General features: G+C 44.2%; 1 protein-coding gene across 1 annotated transcript in view; it reads right to left on the bottom strand.

Annotated features, from left to right (window-relative positions):
- LOC124709827 (hemicentin-1-like) overlaps positions 1–17,196 on the bottom strand; it is a 432,676-nt gene extending 415,480 nt beyond the window's left edge. Inside the window, exons 1-2 of the mRNA XM_047240877.1 lie at positions 16,987–17,196; positions 15–240 (exon numbers count right to left, since the gene is read on the bottom strand). Of these exons, the coding sequence (XP_047096833.1) occupies positions 15–240; positions 16,987–17,196 (436 nt within the window). The remainder of the gene's footprint in view (positions 1–14; positions 241–16,986) is intronic.
- Between the last annotated feature and the right edge of the window lie 2,070 nt (positions 17,197–19,266).

The following is a 19,266-nucleotide window of genomic DNA, read 5'->3' as shown; positions in this document are numbered from 1 at the left end:
AGCGGTGCACGCGCCTTGTTCGCCGGCGCTCATTGTCGCTAGGGCGCCGCTGTTGATGGCAGTTCGGGCGCGCACTGCCGCCGGAGGCTGCTCAATGCGTGTGTCAAACCGCGCTCGGCGGAGCGCGTCATACAGCCCGCGCTGCAGCAGGCAGTGTCGATACCAGTACTGTACGTGGCCCACGCCGGCGGTCGCGACAGGATCCACACATGCAGTGTTTACGGCGTCGCATTCCACTACCTAAAGCGTGACCAACCGCAGACAGAGGCGTAGTTTACAACTAATTTAGCATTTTTGTTAATTCATTTATTTATCAGATCCCGTGGGAGCGTCATGGAACGAGACATTATATACACTAGTGGCCATTCCACGGTTGCCCGCATCTCGTGGTCGTGCGGTAGCGTTCTCGCCTCCCACGCCCGGGTTTCCGGGTTCGATTCCCGGCGGGGTCAGGGATTTTCTCTGCCTCGTGATGGCTGGGTGTTGTGTGCTGTCCTTAGGTTAGTTAGGTTTAAGTAGTTCTAAGTTCTAGGGGACTTATGACCACCGCAGTTGAGTCCCATAGTGCTCAGAGCCATTTGAACGGTTCCGTTGTGGCGGGTCTGCCCCTAATACTTTAAATCTCAACACGGAGAACACGGGCGATGGCTGCAAATTCCCTACGGACTGTCTGCAAAAGGCCGTGTATTTTCAAAAACCAGCAGCCCAGTAGACCAAGTAACACCAATGTACACTACTAGCCATTAAAATTGCTACACCAAGAAGAAATGCAGATGATAAACGGGTATTCATTGGACAAATATATTACACTATAACTGACATGTGATTACATTTTCACGCAATCTGGGTGCATAGATCCTGAGAAATCAGTACCCACAACAACCACTTCTGACCTTAATAACGGCCTGGATACGCCTGGGCATTGAGTCAAACAGAGCTTGGATGGCGTGTACAGGTACAGCTGCCCATGCAGCTTCAACACGATAGCAAAGTTCATAATGAATAGTGACTGGCGTATTGTGACAAGTCAGTCGCCCGGCCACCATTGACGAGACGTTTTCAGTTGGTGGGAGATCTGGGGAATGTGCTGGCCAGGGCAGCAGTGGAACATTTTCTGTATCCAGAAAGGCCCGTACAGGACCTGAAACATGCAGTCGTGCATTATCGTGCTGAAATGTAGGGTTTCGCAGAGATCGAATGAAGGGTAGAGCCACGGGTCGTAACACATCTGAAATGTAACGTCCACTGTTCAAAGTGCCCATAATGCGAACAAGAGGTGACTGAGACGTGTAACCAAGGTTAGCACACTGGACTCGCATTCGGGAGGACGACGGTTCAATCCCGTCTCCGGCTGCTCGATCTGCTACAGCCATGCGGATAAGATGCCTATCATCTCGACTGCTAGTGATACGAGGCCGTTGGGTCCAACACGGCGAACCGTGTTACCGTCCTGAACCAACCGATCCCATATTCTGCTAACAGTCATTGGATCTCGACCAACGCGAGCAGCAATGTCGCGATTCGATAAACCGCAATCGCGATAGGCTACAATCCGATCTTTATCAAAGTCGGAAACGTGATGGTACGCATATCTCCTCCTTACAAGAGGCATCACAACAACGTTTCACCAGGCAACGCCGGTCAACTGCTGTTTGTGTATGAGAAATCGCTTGAAAACTTTCCTCATGTCAGCACGTTGTAGGTGTCGCCACCGGCGCCAACCTTGTATGAATGCTCTGAAAAGCTAATCATTTACATATCACAGCATCTTCTTCCGGTCGGTTAAATTTCCCGTCTGTAGCACGTCATCTTCGTGGTGTAGCAATTTTAATGGCCGGTAGTGTAGTTCACAGAATAAAGATTAGAAAATTTATAAACAGAAGAATTAAGGAATGAGTCGAAAGTGAAAAAGTAGATTGTGAACGTATACTAATGAATAACGCATGACTGGGAAACGCCCGCAACTACTGCAACGAACTCTAGCATAGAACACAAGGAGGATGGCGCAAAGAAGCCATTCCACTTGGATTCCTTTTTCACTCATCATTCTTGTGATGGAGTTGATGTAGCACATCATGAATAACTCTCCTGAGAATACCTCTTCATCTCAGAGTACCACTTAAGCCCTACGTCCTCAATTACTTGTTGAATGTACTCCGATATCTGTCTCACCTTTGCAGTTCTACCTTGGTAGTTACTGACCGTTGTCTTAATGCATACCCTGTCATACAGTCTTTTCTTCTAGTCCGTGCCTCCTGTGTCCCCTTGTTCTCTGATACTGCAGAAGGTCTCCTCATTCCGTGTCTTATAAGTGCATATAAGTCGCAACTTCATCCTTCGCTTCTCTTCCTCTTAGGCCTTCCCACAGTCCATGATTTACTGTCATACTGTTCTATGCTTCACAAGTACATTTTCAGGAATGTCTTCCTGAGAAAAAGCCTACTTTGATACTAATGAACTTATTGTGGTCACGAATTCCTTACTTCCCTGTTTTTAAGTCTCCATTGATTCGTCCGTCATTCGTTATTTTCCTTCTAAGATTGCTACCTCACTTTTCTTAACTTCATCTATTTAGTGGTTCACAGCTGTGATTTTATGTGTCTTGCCATTTTCATTTCTCTAGTTCTCATTATTTTCGTGTTTCGTCGGCTTAATATCAGTCCATATTCTCTACTCATTAAACTCTTCATTCTATTCAACGGGTCCTCCAACCCCTCTTCACTTTCACATTCACTGCTATCAAAGAATATTATCATTGATATCTTTTCACTGTGAATTTCAGCCCCACTCCAGAGCTTTTTTTTTACTTCCGTCATTGCTTCGTTGGTGTGTAAATTGAACAGGTTTGAAATACTCCGTTCCTGTCTTTTCTACATCGACAAATTATATAAATATGTCTTGATTTTTCTAGACTTCTATCACCGTTATCAATCGCGTCAGAACATTTCCGAAAGCCAGCCGAGCGTCCTCTAACAGTTTCTCAATGATTTTCTATTCTTCTTAGCAACTTGCGAGGTTAAGCTCATTGTGCGATAATTCTCGCATCTGTCTGTCCGTGTTGTCTTAGATATTGAATGGATGATGTTGTTTCGAAATTCTGATAGTATATCACAGTCTCATAGAATCTAGATGCCAACATGAACGGTTGTTGTGTTGCAACTTCCCTGGTTACAGAAATTGCGTCATCTGTCCGATTTGCATTGTTTGACCGCAAGTAGTACACTACTCTGTCTAATGACTAATACTGGATTACCTATGTGTTCTATATCGATTCCAATTTCTTTTCTAGCACACGTAAATATGTTCATTGTATTCTTTCCTTCCATCCACTCCCTCCTCTGCGTTTAACAGTAATAATCCCATTGTACTCTTGTTGCCGACGCCCAACTTTTGAATTTCTCCGAAGTTTGTCTCGACTTTTCCTTAACCTTAATCAGTCGTTTCAACGACCATTTACGTTTCAGTTTATTCACAAAATTTCCCAGCAATATTTTTCCCTTTTGTTTCCCGACGTTCCTATTTCTTTCATTCGGAAACTTCTTACACCGCTGTATTACTATCAATCCTTGCACATTTTTCTTCTTCCTTTCCTTTCAGATCAATTTTGGTATTGCATATATTACCCAAGTTTTCTTTGCAGTTTCATTACTTTCAGCTATCTTTGTCTAACTTCTGTGATGCCCTTTTTAGAGATGGTCATTAGTCTTCAACCAAATTGCTTTCAATCGCATTCATTATCGATGTTCCTACTACCTTAGAGAACTTGAAACGCATCTCATCATTCCGCAGTAGTGAAGTATCCTGTTTTTTCTTCACAGTCTCGCTTGTGGATGAACCGAGCTGTATCTGCTCCTTAGTACGCCTTAAGATGCAATATCGGATTACCGAATCTTTGTATGACAATGCTGTAACGAAGCTGATACGTTCCCTTGTCTTTGGGCTTTTTGCGAGTTTACTCCTGCTCTTCTGATTCTTGAGCAATGTATTCACTATTACTAGTTGAAATGTATTACTGAAATCAATTAGTCTTTCTGCTGCCTGATTCTTGCTACCAAACTGCTTCTCCTTCTCCGACTGCCACATTCTATTATCCCAAGGCTATTGGATTATCATCTGCCTTTACATACTTGGTCACCCATTCATTATCCTCATTCCTCATATTTGTGGTGTGTCACCAAATTTTTTCCGCTCAGCTCTAAACCTATTGAAAATGAAATGTGGTGAATAATGCACACCATTATGGACAATGCTTAAGGAAGTTTTACAAAGTGAGACATAGTCTTTGGTCTAGATTTCGGTGAATTAATGTTGCTTTTTCTGTTGATTACGTCAACACTGTCATCAACAAATCCTTTGATGAAATATACGTATATGGATGCCAGGGTTAGAATTCCGAGACACTTGAACGAAGACCTACATGAAGTTTGTGAAGTCATACCACAGTTTGGTCTGACCGATTTTTCTGGAAAATAACTATTTCGGAACGACCACAAAGTTACCAAACGACTCGCAATATACAGGAAATCCGGATTCGAGTCCCAGTCCGACACAAATTTTGATATGTCCCTATGTCCCTATTGGGTAGCAGAGCTATAAGTAAAACAGCTGATGTCAAGTAATCCACTGTCAGTGAATAAATTTCGAAGAATGTCGTGCACCCGTGGTTCGTCAAGAGTGTCTGTTGTTTCAAAAAGGCATGTAATAATAATACTTGTTTCATCTATACAAGGAATAATTTTTGTGTCACGTGTTATGTTTAATGTAACCGTTGTTCATATAAAGGGCGTTACAAAAAGGTACGGCCAAACTTTCAGGAAACATTCCTCACACATAAATAAAGAAAAGATGTTAGGTGGACATGTTTCCGAAAACGCTTAATTCCCATGTTAGAGCTCATTTTAGTTTGTTCTTCCACCTACGCTCAATGGAGCACGTTATCATGATTTCATACGGGATACTCTACCTGTGCTGCTAGAACATGTGCCTTTACAAGTACGACACAACATGTGGTTCATGCACGATGGAGCTCCTGCACATTTCATTCGAAGTGTTCGTACGCTTCTCAACAACAGATTCGGTGGCCGATGGATTGGTAGAGGCGGACCAATTCCATGGCCTCCACGCTCTCCTGACCTCAACCCTCTTGACTTTCATTTATGGGGGCATTTGAAAGCTCTTGTCTACGCAACCCCGGTACCAAATGTAGAGACTCTTCGTGCTCGTATTGTGGACGGCTGTGATACAATACGCCATTCTCCAGGGCTGCATCAGCGCATCAGGGATTCCATGCGACGGAGGGTGGATGCACGTATCCTCGCTAACGGAGAACATTTTGAACATTTCCTGTAACAAAGTGTTTGAAGTCACGCTGGTACATTCTTTTGCTGTGTGTTTCCATTCCATGATTATTGCGATTTGAAGAGAAGTAATAAAATGAGCTCTAACATGGAAAGTAAGCGTTTCCGGGAACATGTCCTCATAACGTATTTTCTTTCTTTGTGTGTGAGGAATGTTTCCTGGAAGTTTGGCCGTACCTTTTTATAACACCCTGTATAAAGAAAAGCGACGGTTCCAGAACGGAGCTGCGTGGCATTTCTTACTTTACATAACCCATTAAAAAACCAATTCATAGACTTTGGGAGACCTTACTTAGCGTACCATTTTTCATACGCCAAGAAAATATGTTCTATTCCATTGTCCCAGAACATACGTTCTCGTCAGGCTGTGCTGATCGATTCAATAGTGTCGCCGAAAAACAGGCCCTAACAACTTGCTTGTACTGTAGTATCTTTATAAGCTATAAGCCTTTGCTCATTCCTCTTCCTTTACAAAACTAAATTATACGCGTCACAAAACCTGCTCATCTTATTGTCATGCACACACGTCAATTGATCCCGCTGTACACTTTGTTTCGATACTCATCGCAAAATTTTCAATCATGGACAGTAACGAAAGACCATTACTATAAGTGGGAAGTCAACAGCAAGTTTCAGTTAAGAAGTGTGTGCGGCAGTGTTGCAGATTACCAACAATCCTGTTCAACTCGCATATCAACGGATAAAGTGCAATAAAATCTGACAATAAAAACATAAGGGGGATAATTACCACTGAAGACGACATTTTGTAAGGGCAATTATGAAGAGGTCCCAGCATACCATTCAAGAATGGAATAGGGAAGTGGGTGAGTTAGTGTAGTATACGAAGTACCCACCGATGCACTCCATAAGTATGTTTGAGAGTATAGCTGTTGATGTGAAAACTTTGTAATGTTGTAGTTTCTCTGTTAATACGATTGGAATTCGACATGCAAGAGGAAGTTGCACAATGTTTGGTTTCGCGTTAGCAGGGTATAAAGTAAATCTGTGTACGCGGAGATAAGGGAGAATATAGGGAGGTGAGTTTTCATAAACTAATAAACGAAATTGATGATCTGTTGAATGACGATCTGTTTGACTGCACAAGAGGGGCAGTTCTGGTATTTAAATCAATAATGAAAACAAGTCTTAAGAAAAATCAAGACACATTCTTAGGATTTGTAAACCAAGGAAAATCATTTGACAGAATAAAATAGGTATAATGTATTAGGAATTCTAAAGAAATCGCAGCAAGATCTACACAATAAGTACAAGAACCAAGAGGGATGCAAAAGAAAGGAAGTTCAAGAACGAAATTCTCGGATTAGAATGTATATAACATACAGATGTAGCCAGCAGATATGCTGAGAGCGTTCTGGTGCTAGGGATGCCACTAACCCCTCTCTCTCCTCCCCCTCTGCTATTCTATAATAGAGAGCCAATGTTCTGTAGCAAAGGCTTATTTTTCTCTAAACACATATTATTCCATTAAATGGTTTTTCACGTCTTCCTTTCCCCCCTCCCTCCCCCTTATGGTTGAAGAACAAATGGTATTTCCTCTCAATGTCATCTCTTCCTGTCATCTCCTCCACCCTTTGTTTTCGAGATATGGAATAAAGGGGTTGTGTCCCACATCTCTGACATTTTTCTATTTCTATTGACAGTCTTAGAAACACAATAATGTTCTAAATAGTGTTTGAGCTTTTTCTCTATATTCGCTGAGAATATACACAAGTTCAACAAAATTGTGTTATGCATCTTCAGGTTTAGGCGGCGCAAAGACTGTTCCATTAGTTTCGGGTGTGCAGCCGCAAGAAATCTCCTTCTTCTTCTAATATACAGCCGAAATATTAGAAGAAGAAGGAGATTTCTTGCGGCTGCACACCTGAAACTTAATGGAACAAAATTGTCTTAATTTAGCGTTTCCATATTAGGGCACAGTGACAGGCACTTGTCGCTCTGATATATCGCCAACTGATATATCCTGTGCAAGAATTCTAGTTATAATGCGTGCTTCAATTTTAGTTCTACCAAGCTGCGTAACGTTCTTCCCTTCTTGGACAATGTGAGCACTGAGGTTGTGCTGTAGAGTCTCATATTCACACTGGCTACGCCCTGCATGAATTTCCATGATTCCACCCCTCAGTGGTAGATACACAGCAAGCCCAGTTGCTCACATTCCCAGGAACACTAACATACCATGCAATGGTTACTCAAATCGTTAAGGCTGCGTTTCGCATAGAGATAACATAAAATTATATACTATGTGTGTAATTACATCCATGAGTAGATTTTCTGGAGCAACAGGAATGATATTAAACCTTTTGTTTCTTCTAACCTCACACCAAAGTCCGCAGTGGCCTCACTTTGGGACGTCATGGCCATGTATAGGAGGTGGTCATGCTGCCATATGCTCCAGCGGCCACTTGTACAGCCCTTTCAGAGAAGATCGTTCACTGTCTAAACAGTAACTTGTAGTTAACGTTATCTCTTTATTTTTGCTGAGAATAATGAAAAACGAACAGTGCTAGTTCAAACAAATTATACAATATCATATTTGTCAATTCATATCGGGAAACCCTTTCATTAGTTTTACCTTTGTTTAGTCCGGGTAACCATTGCGTATATTGTGTCCAATGAATACATGTCACGCATGTCATCCATCCCCCAAGTTGCAATAATCAGGTACTGTAGAAGTATCACAGTACATTGTGGCCGTTTGGTACCATTGCTAAAATTTCATTGCATTTCATAAATTTCTAATGCACCTAAGATTTTGTCGTTTGTGTGCTAATGTGTCTCATGTGTCAGTCGCAACGAGACATTAAGTTCGATGTGGTGACATACAATAACTTTTCATACAACGCAGGCTTTCGTAAATGACAGAGCACCTCACGTTTTAGTGGCAGTAGCCGTTTCACCTCCGAAGATGTCTCCTGCAGCTGGAGACAAAGCTTTAGGAAGCAGTAGGAAGCAGTAGGGAGCACTTTTTTAAATCGCCCACGGACCATCAGCACGGAAATTTTGACTGAAGAATAATTTTTCTTCTGCTCCTTTCTCAGCTTATTATGTGATTTACACGACTGGTCATTAAAATTGCTACACCACGAAGATGACGTGCTACAAACGTGAAATCTAACCGACCGGAAGAAGATGCTGTGAAATGCAAATGATTAGCTTTTCAGGGCATTCACACAAGATTGGCGCCGGTGGCGACACCTACAATGTGCTGACATCAGGAAGGTTTCCAACCGATTTCCCATACACAAACAGCAGTTGACCGGCGTTGCCTGGTGAAACGTTTTTGTGATGCCTCGTGTGAGGAGGAGAAATGCGTATCATCACGTTTCCGACTTTGATAAAGGTCGGATTGTAGCCTCTCGCGATTGCTATTTATCGTATCGCGACATTGCTGCTCGCGTTGGTCGATATCCAATGACTGTTAGGAGAATATGGAATCGGTGGGTTCAGGAGGGTGATACGGAACATCGTGCTGGATCCCAACGGCCTCGTATCACTAGCAGTCGAGATAACAGGCATCTTATCCGTATGGCTGTAACGGATCGTGCAGCCACGTCTCGATTCCTGAGTCAACAAAGGGGGACCTTTGTAAGACAACAACCATCTGCACGAACAGTTCCACGACGCTTGCAGCGGCATGGACTATCAGGTCGGAGACCATGGCTGCCGTTACCCATCACGCTGCACCACAGACAGGAGCGCCTGCGATGGTGTACTCAATGACGAACATGGGTGTACGAATGGCAAAACGTCATTTTTCGGATTAATCCAGGTTCTGTGCACAGCATCATGATGGTCGTATCCGTGTTTGGCGCCATCGCGGTGAACGCACATTGGGAGCGTGTATTCGTCATCGCCATACTGGCGTATCATCCGGCGTGATGGTATGGGGTGCCATTGGTTACACGTCTCGATCACCTCTTGTTCGCGTGGACGGCACTTTGAACAGTGGACGTTAGATTTCAGGTGTCGTACGACCTGTGCCTCTACCCTTCATTCGATCCCTGCGAAATCCTACATTTCAGCAGGATAATGCACGACTGCATTTTCAGGTCCTGGCCAGCACATTCTCCAGATCTCTCACCAACAGAAAACGTCTGGTCAACGGTGGCCGAGCAACTGGCTCGTCACAATACGCGAGTCACTACTCTTGATGAACTGTGGTGTCGTGTTGTAGTTGCGTGGGCAGCTGTACCTGTACACACCATCCAAGCTCTGTTTGACTCAATGCCCAGGCGTATGAAGGTCGTTATTACGGCCGGAGGTGGTTGTTCTGGGTGCTGATTTCTCAGGATCTATGCACCCAAATTGCGTGGAAATGTTATCACATGTCGGTTCTAGTATAATATATTTGTCCAATGAATATCCGTTTATCATCTGCATTTCTTCTTGGTGTAGCAATTTTAATGGCTAGTAGTGTACGTTGAAGCACCTCAGTATATAAGAAAATGCTGTTGACATTTCTGTGAGACCTGCATGAAATACCGCAAAGAAGTTGTTTGTTGTTGAGCGAGGAAATTGTCAGTCAATAGCTGTCATTGTCTCTGAATGGCAATGTGCGGTCGCCGTGATCTGCGAAGAAATGTGGGTCGCCGTAAAACAAAGTTACATTATATTGAGAAGATAACTGAATTTATGTAATGCCATATAGTATTACTGGAGGATGTCCGAGAGAGAGAGAGAGAGAGAGAGAGAGAGAGAGAGAGATAGTGAGGGGGGGGGGGGGTGAGGTGGAGGAATGCCAGTGCGCCACTAAAAATGCAATATCCCTTCGATAACGCATACTCTGGCAACGCACATGTGTGGCAAAAACTTCCTAATGTGCAGCTTCCGGATTTTCTTAAATTATTTCAATATTGCAAATAATTGATTGTTATTGATTTCAGAGTTTTTATAACTACTTTATCCATTATGCTGACTACACCTGCCGGGGGAAATGATGGCTGGAGCTCACCGAGCGGCCAAGCCGGACATAGCCTTTGCGCTAGGGTGTGCATCGAAGCGTTGTTGTCTTTCGGAGTGGTTACGAATGTTTTATTTTTATTTTTATTTATTTTTTTCTTTGGTTGATGTCCATTGAAGAATTGTGTAGTCAGACATCGTTTATTGCTTCGATTAGCTTCCGATCGTCGATGTTTTGTTTTTCCTCTGGTGTTACAGGAATACGAACAAGGACTAAGAATGTATCACTCTTGGTGAGATATTCTTGTGCTTGCGTACTTTTGCTTGAGGGGCATATATATGATGTTTGTTAAGCTGTAACCAGTGTTACTATAGTTATTCTTTAAATATTATTGTGGTTTTAAGTGCTGCGCCAATTACCTTGGGCCGGCTGGATTGGCCGAGTGGTTCCAGGCGCTACAGTCTGGAACCGCACGGCCGCTACGGCCGCAGGTTCGAATCCTGCCTCGAGCATGGATGTGTGTGATGTCCTTCGGATACTTAGGTTTAAGTAGTTCTAAGTTCTAGGGGACTGATGACTTCAGAAGATAAGTACCATAGTGGTCAGAGCCATTTCAACCAATTGCCTTGGTTGGCACGTAGAAAGACTGATGTGCTGATGATACGTCGTTGTCATTTTACTTACAAGTCCATGTCTCTTAATAATGTGTATGGGATGCAGGTTTGATTCCTGCAGAAGCATAACAGTTAAAGGGGCTTGCTTTTAGTGAAAATTATTTCCTTTAACTACATATTAGTAAATAGTAATAGGGTGTTGTTGTATTGCAGGGCATCTGGCGTTGACTGGGCTTGGTTCATCAATTTTTTCTAATATGTCGGTAGACGTTGATGACCGTATTAATTGTTTTATCACTAAGTTGGTTTAACTGTTCGGGCTTCAGTGGCTTTCCCAATTATATTTGTCTGGGGGTCGTTAGGTAGGGCAGTGTCTGGGGTACCCAGTTGGACATGGAGTATGTTGTGCCGATCGGAGTGGCCGCGCGGTTAGATGTGCCATGTCACGGACTGCGCGGCCCCTCCCGCCGGGGGTTCGAGTCCTGTCCCTTGGCCGTGGGTGTGTATGTTGTTCTTAGCATAAGTTAGTGTATGTAGTGTGTAAGTCTAGGGACCGTTGATCTCAGCGGTATGGTCCCTTAGGAATTCACACACAAAAAAATGGTTCAAATGGCTCTGAGCACTATGGGGCTTAACATCTGTGGTCATCAGTCCCCTAGAACTTAGAACTACTTAAAACTAACTAACCTAAGGACATCACACACATCACCGAGCGAGGTGGCGCAGTGGTTAGCACACTGGACTCGCATTCTGGAGGACGACGGTTCAATCCCGTCTCCAGCCATCCTGATTTAGGTTTTCCGTGATTTCCCTAAATCGTTTCAGGCAAATGCCGGGATGGTTCCTTTGAAAGGGCACGGCCGATTTCCTTCCCCATCCTTCCCTAACCCGAGCTTGCGCTCCGTCTCTAATGACCTCGTTGTCGACGGGACGTTAAATAACACTAACTTAACCTAACCATCACACACATCCATGCCCGAGGCAGGATTCGAACCTGCGACCGTAGCAGTCGTGCAGTTCCGGACTGAGTGCCTGAACCGCTAGACCACCGCGGCCGGTAATTCACACTCATCTGAACATTTTTTGGAGTATGTTGTAGTATTAGTGTTGTTGGGATTTTTCTCCTCTCTTTAACCTTTCAGTGGTTGTTACTTTCAGTTCATGTCTAGGAGCCGTAAAGCACTTATGAATTTTAGTGGAGCTGATTTCCGATATGTAATACATGCAATAAAGTGAATCACTTGCTGCATTTAGTTGTTACATGATGTTACACTTTACTATATACGAAGTTGAGCGGGGTCACATTTCTAAGAGCGCTATAAATCACATATGATCGAAAGTTCTGCATAACCGTAAGTGATGAGTGGTCACAAACTTGGGTAGTGCAATAAGATGACGTTGAAGTATCGCAAAATGGATAAACCTGAGCCTCCTACTCAAGTGTTTGGTCGTGGGACCAAGCAGGGGTTTCACCTCATGATGTAATTATATATCTGGTGAAATATTGAAACAACAATTGAAAGCACTCTCTTACTTTGAAATGATTATGATAATATTAGGTAGCGTTATTTGACTGTTAATGCTTTTGGAGGTGTAATTCGTTTTTGAAGGGCTATATTTTCGCTTCTTGAAACGGTTTAGTATGATAATGTTTTTTGAAATACGTGGTAAGTTCCTATAGGACAAAACTTCTGAGGTCATCGGTTCCTAGGCTTATACACTACTTAAACTAACTTACGCCATGAAGAACACACGCAAACAAACACACACACACACACACACACACACACACACACACACACACACACACTCAGACCCGAGGGGAGCCGCGTGAACATTAACAGGATGCCTCAAATCGTGTGGCTATCCCACGTGGCAAGCACTATGTGTTTAATATTCAGTATTCATTTCACTGTATCATACTAACTATTCAGTAATTTCGATAGAACCTCGTTTTCAGAATTTCCAATATAATTTTTTTTGTACACGAAATGATTACGTATACGTGTGTGCTTTTCTATGGATCTATTTAGTTGTATGTGATGTAAATACAATTCCGATAGCAGTTTTCATAAGCCACTCAATACGGCTTTGTCGACCTTGATTATAAAACGTGATACCATTTCAAAAATATACAGTACCCATACAATTAGCGCTTCAAAGTATTTGGTTGTAACATGACGCTGTGGTCAATACTCCTTACTAACTATGGAAACTCCCCATCGCACACCTCTCAGATTTAGTGCTAAATTGGCCCGGTGAATAGCCCATTGAAAACTGAAAGATCAAGCATGAAACCAGATGAAGATGTTCTGAACTTTGAAACAGAAGCAAAACAGAAGCAGTGAACGGTCCGAGCTCAAGACATGCAACATCGAAGATATTGCTAGAGCCACCGCGTTGGGGTTGTGTTGTTACAGTGTTGGTCTGCAGAGCGAGAGACCCGGGTTCAAATGTTCCTCATACCTCTCTTTCTTTCCTTTTTTTTTTTCTTTTGACGAACCTATGAACTGTCTGTCCGACCATTCACGTGTCTGTTCTCCTTTTGTAGTCTCGGTAATTGTCATGCTATTCGTAACTTGTAGAACATGATTTATATGGTAAGAGTATTTTACGGTCGCGTGGCCGAGCGGTTCTAGTCGCTTCAGTTCGGAACCGCGCTGCTGCTACGGTCGCAGGTTCGAATCCTGCCTCGGGCATGGATGTGTGTGATGTCCTTCGACTGGTTAGGTTTAAGTAGTTCTGTGTGTAGGGGACTGATGACCTCAGATATTAAGTCCCATAGTGCTTAGAGCCATATTACGGTCGTAAGTAAATGTGATGAAAAGTGGGAGCAGGCAGGTTGCCACATAGACATGTTACAAAAATGGAAACGTCAATAAATGGGTGTGTATCCAAGAGTCAAAATTTCCAAAACGAAAAGCACAAGTCATAGCATGGGATACTTTGTCTTGCAGACAAATTTTGCACCACGACACAGACACAAATCTGAATACAGCGAACTGACACGTCATTGATCGGACAGACAGTTCACAATTTTGTGAAAAAAAGGGCAAGAGGGAGATTTGAACCCAGACCTTCTCCTTCGCAATCAGCAAAACGTCCACATAACGACGATGGCCTTATTATTCAAATGCATTAGTTACTGAACATCTTGAACTCAGGGGGTTTACTGTTTCTATTTTACTTCTGCTTCCAGTTCAGTACGCATCTTCTTGTTTTCATATTTGATCCGTGTTCAGTTTTTCACATTCAAACCACTGGGTCATTTTATCACTAATTCTGAGGGCGTGCGATTGGGAGTTCCCCTTGTAAGAATACCCGACGTCAGTGAGCCGTGCGCGGCTCGTGTTCATGCAATTTATTGTTTGTCATCTTCTTTTACGATACTGCCGTCTCGTTTCCTTATTCAATTTACTGGCACCGCTAACTTCTGTCTTACTTGCCTGTCAGTGACAGCAGCAGCGCTTATCGATAAGTGCACAGTCGTGCCATCTCTGGGGCGACTGATAGTATTTCCGGTTCGTCGTGTGTCTGGAAAACAGTTGGAGACTGAGCAGGAGTGCAGTCCGGCACGGAGCGCTAGTGAGATGCTGACATACAGTACTTGCTGACCTCTGGGGACACACATGCATTGCCCGAAGGAGGGAGACTGGAGAGGGAACGACCGTTGGTTGGTTGTACGGTCGGTCGTCTCAGCGGGCGACGTGTATTTGGTCTTTTGACCGTTTCCGAGGGTGTGGCAGTCGGTCGGTTGGGACAGAGCGGCGAGGAAATCTCCGTGGCACGTGGTGAGGCCGGAGCCGCTGGGGGCGTGCACGGGCGGTTGGAGTTCTCGCTTCTTGCAAGGGTTACGAAGTTCGTCGCCCACCTATCCTTGACGTTGAGTGCTCACTTAACCTACTATCAAGCCTCAACTGCTGTCACATTTCTTCGTTTGATCCTGGTGGTTGCTTTCTGGGAGGTTCCCGTGAGCAACAGTATGTGTGTGCATTGAAGTCAGCTGTGTGGTATTCAACTTAATTCATTCCATCATTAATGAAATGTAGCAGCAGTATGTTCTGCCTTGTGACCGTTGACGTTCTGGTTACCTGCCCTGGTCATTGACGTAGTTTTCAGCAGTGTATTTTCTTCGTCATGCTGATGCTGTCCAGCACGGCGTGTAGTTCGGCAGCTGAGGTGTTGTTGGTAGTTTTGGACGTTTATTCTGACTTGGCTGGCACCAGTATCAAGAACGTTGTGCTATTGACATCTTGTTGTCGTTTTCCTGGTCAGGTGGAGCAGAACTGATGTCGTGGGTTTGTTCGTCGGCTGGCTTTCGGTTGGGTTGCTTTCCGATTAAGATTGGTTCAAATGGCTCTGAGCACTATGGGACTCATCTGAGGTCATCAGTCCCTTAGAACTACTTAATCGTAACTAACCTATGGACATCACACACATCCATGCTCTAGGCAGGATTCGAACTTGCGACCGTAGCGGTCGCGCGGTTCCAAACTGAAGCTCCTAGAACCACTTGGCCACAATGGCCGGCTCTTAATAAGAGCTTGACGGTCTAGCTGCCTGTCTCACTTAAACGTGCGTTAGTGTTACCTTCCCAGGCCGATCCGTGGAACCTTTTGAGCGCCGCTCCTTGTGTTTTACACAGTGATTTCCTTTTTACCCTTAAGTACTCTGTGTGGCCATCAGCCGTGATTTAGCTTATTAAAATTGCGAAGCTTTTCTTCTTAGGCCTTAAGCCATAAATTTTTTTTCAAGTTGGTATGTTGCCTTCAGCCGAATTTTCAGCCTTTTCAAATCAAAAGTTGACAAATTTTGTCTAGGCCTTAAGCTCTAAGAAATATTTTGTGGTTTGTAAGTGGGCTTCAGCCGAGTTTTCCAGCTGAAATTAAAAATAGGAAATTTCTTTGCCTGAGATTGTTTGGGTTTCGTATGTGGTCTTCAGCCGAGTTTTATGTGAAGCATTTTAGGATATTGCCTGTAGCTTATTTTAGTTGAAATTTACATGTTCTTCCCTTAGGCCTTCGGCTGTAAAATTGTTTTCTGCATGGTGTGTGTGCCGTCAGCTGTGTTTTAATCTCTCTTAAATTAAAAATTCAAAATCCTTGTGTTGCCCTTAAGTCATAAGATGGTTTTTCCTTAGTATGAGGCCTTCAAACGAGTTTTACATGAGATATTTTAACATAAGGCCTTTAGCCTTTTCAAACTGAAAGCTCTTCTTCGTAGACCTTAAGCCGTTAAATTGTTTTGTTGATATGCGGCCTTCAGCCAAGTTTTCAGCCTATTTACATTAAACATTGAAAATGTTTTCCTCGGCCTTAAGCCATAACACTGTTCTTATTTAATGTGTGGCCTTCAGCCGAGCTCTGTGAGAAAGATTTATGCTAAGGCGTTAAGCCTATTTATATTGAAGATAATTTTTTTTTCTAAAGAAGTGAAACCTCCAGAAGAACTCCTGTACTCAATTCCTTGCCTAGGCCTAGTGCCTTGGGTTTTCGACATGGCCTCCAGCCGATCTAAATTAAATCAGAGGAGATCTTTCGTTAAACCCTTGAGGGTTTTTCTTCTTGCTTGTGTGATTGTGTGTTTTAACACATAACGTTTACATGTTGAGTGCAACTGACAGTAATTTAATTTGGCCTGTTTTCACAATTATAACCGCTCTGTCCTGCTGGTCCAGGGATTTCAATCGGTATTATAGCGATGAGATTATTGACAGAAGAGCAGAGCACGTGAATGGATGTATTGAGAATGGACGGGTTTGGCTGGAATGTGGGCCGATACGTTTTCTCACAAGGCACGAGCGTGGAAGTCGTCACACGGTTCCAAATCACAACTCTAATCGAGTTCGCTGTCGTAGGACTCGTATTTGCAGCTTAGTTTGTTGGCAGTGGTGGTGTATAAATCTGTCAGAGTTTACCTCTCTCTCTCTCTCTCTCTCTCTCTCTCTCTCTCTGCCCTGGCAATGTGAGTCGATGTTGTCGCCAGGGGCCACTGAGAGCTGAGCGAGGGGGGTGACTGATTTGGCACCTACACGCCGCACGGGCGCGCTGGGTGCCGTCGCGTATCCCAGGCGGAAATCGAGTTACAGGCAAACAGCGTGCAGGCGGCCCGCTGTGAGGGGCGCGTGTTTGGCGCCGCCGTGTGCTGTGGTGTCACACGCCCTGCGCGCCGTAATGCGATTAGCGGGACACGCCTCCCCCAGGACGCGCACCTGCGCCCCGCGCAGCCGGCACCTCACTCGGGGACCTGTTTGGTCCGTAGCCGAGCCCTCTCCTGACGGGCGCAGTTTGCAATTGGTCCACATCGTAGCGGACGCGTTGTGGCATCTGTTTGTCATCAATTGGCTACGCTTAATGATTATATGCTTAAAAAGACTAAACTACTTTGTTATCAGTCCCTCGATTCAGTGGAAAAATAACGTAAAAATTATGATACGAGAAAGAGAGAACACTCATGTCCATTGTCTATGAAAATGTCATTGTGGTAGAAAAACACGTGACAGTACCTTTACACAGGTCTGTACAGAGTGAATTACCTGGAATTTGAACCGCAGATATAGCGGAAATGGAAAGAGCTGCTGTTCGTTGAGTTTCGGTTTTCACACAACGAATTGATAGTCAGGCCTAGCAAAATTAGTCAAACAACTGTTTATAATAATACTTGCAATGTGCATCTTTCTGCAAACATACACCTTTCTTATAATGGAATCGTCGTGCGTATTGATATTAGCATTATGTGGAGAAAGTCTTCATAACTTACCAGTCCACATAATGGTCAACATTCTTCTGATTAGTAGGGCATGGGGGCGCCACCTCACGTTGCATGATTACCAGATTTATTCAAGGTGGCGGATACAAGAAGGCGGCGATAGGTGTGGCAACTTCGCAATGATGTCATGGTGAGAAGCTCAGAATGTAGGGGGAAAATAGGTCAACTGGACAGTCTCCACTAACCTAACGCACTCCCCTCCCGCCTTCGCCTCCCCTCCCCAAGAAAATGGCTGGAAGGTTTGGCGAGAAAAATGGTAGGAAAAAGGTAAATTGGGCTACCTCCACTAACCTAAATCATCCAACCATCACCTGATCCTTTGAATTGGCCGGGACAGGATGGATGAATGTTTTTATCTTTTGTGCATTGTTTATTTAAACAGAGTTGTCATAGGTAGTAGCTCCATCCAGTGTGTTCACCATGAGGTAGAGTCCAACGGACCTGGTACACAGTATCACCATCAGAGGGCGCTGTCTTCCCTCCCATTTCATAATCCAAGATGGCGGTCTGAGGAGAATGGAAGGAAAAGGACTCACTTTCTGAGGGATAGCTCGATTTGTTGGACAGGCAGCTGGAGGCTTTTCATCAGCAGATACAGCAACAGACTTCAGCAAATAATGAGATGCCCGAGCGCCACACTTGTAAGATTACTGTAACAGTTCTGTCACTAAATGTAACTGGATTTTCTCTTTTGATGCTAGTCAGTTGTCAGGATGAGCATTACTACAAAGGGCATTTGATTCTAAAGCATTATGCCAAGGTGAAAATACTAAATAAATTAATTTTTCTCTCTTAACAACATGTGGGCAGGGGGGTTCTCCCTTGGCTCGGGTATGAGGTAGAATGAAACAGCATTTTTACATAAGATAACTTTTATTGCAAGTTTCGTACAACTGTTTCCTTAATCATGTTCTGGCTCGGAGAGCGGCAGCTGTGTCGTTTGCGAAGCCTTCTGCTGCGGCAGCGGCGGCGTCTGATTACGCGTGGCAGTGTGTATCTCGTGTCGCCGTCTCGCCCAGTTGACTGGGGACGCGCAGCGCGAGGTGGCCCGTTTAATTACTGCGAGCGAAGTCGCGCATCGGATGGTGATACCTTGGATGTGGCGTCCCAGTGTTTCTCTTCTCTAAGCGGCCCGTGTGTTGTGCGTTGGCCAGCGGAGCGGCGCGGCGGGGGAAGGCCAGTGTCCCGGACTCGAACAACGGACTTCCACTTGCCAGTCTTCGGCTGTCAGATCTTCATCCCAGCTCACAGGTGACTGCTGATGTGAGGCCGTCTCCTTCCCGTCCTCACGAGTCACCCGGGTATGTAAAAATCAGTCTTCAAATACCTTTTAACTTCTGTCGCCGAGGCTGCTGCTTGCTATTCCATTACAGCGGCGGACTTGGTGCGTCTGTGCATGATGTAGTCTCTTCTTGCATGATGGTCTTCAGCACCGAAACAGACTGAAAACTACTGCTACTCTTCTTCACTTCTCTTCTCTCGTCTCTCGGGCCCACTGCGTCTCGCGTATTTATTCACGTCAGTTTACTGGAGGTGAATGACTTCACGGTCATTGCCTCTTCTGTCACGTTGAAAAGCTATACTGGTCTGGTTTTCCGAGATGGAA

Source organism: Schistocerca piceifrons, chromosome 1 (assembly GCF_021461385.2).
Source record: "Schistocerca piceifrons isolate TAMUIC-IGC-003096 chromosome 1, iqSchPice1.1, whole genome shotgun sequence".
In the NCBI taxonomy this organism is placed as follows: domain Eukaryota; kingdom Metazoa; phylum Arthropoda; class Insecta; order Orthoptera; family Acrididae; genus Schistocerca; species Schistocerca piceifrons.
Note: the sequence above shows the minus strand (reverse complement) of the source record. Positions and strands in the feature narration are given on the sequence as shown.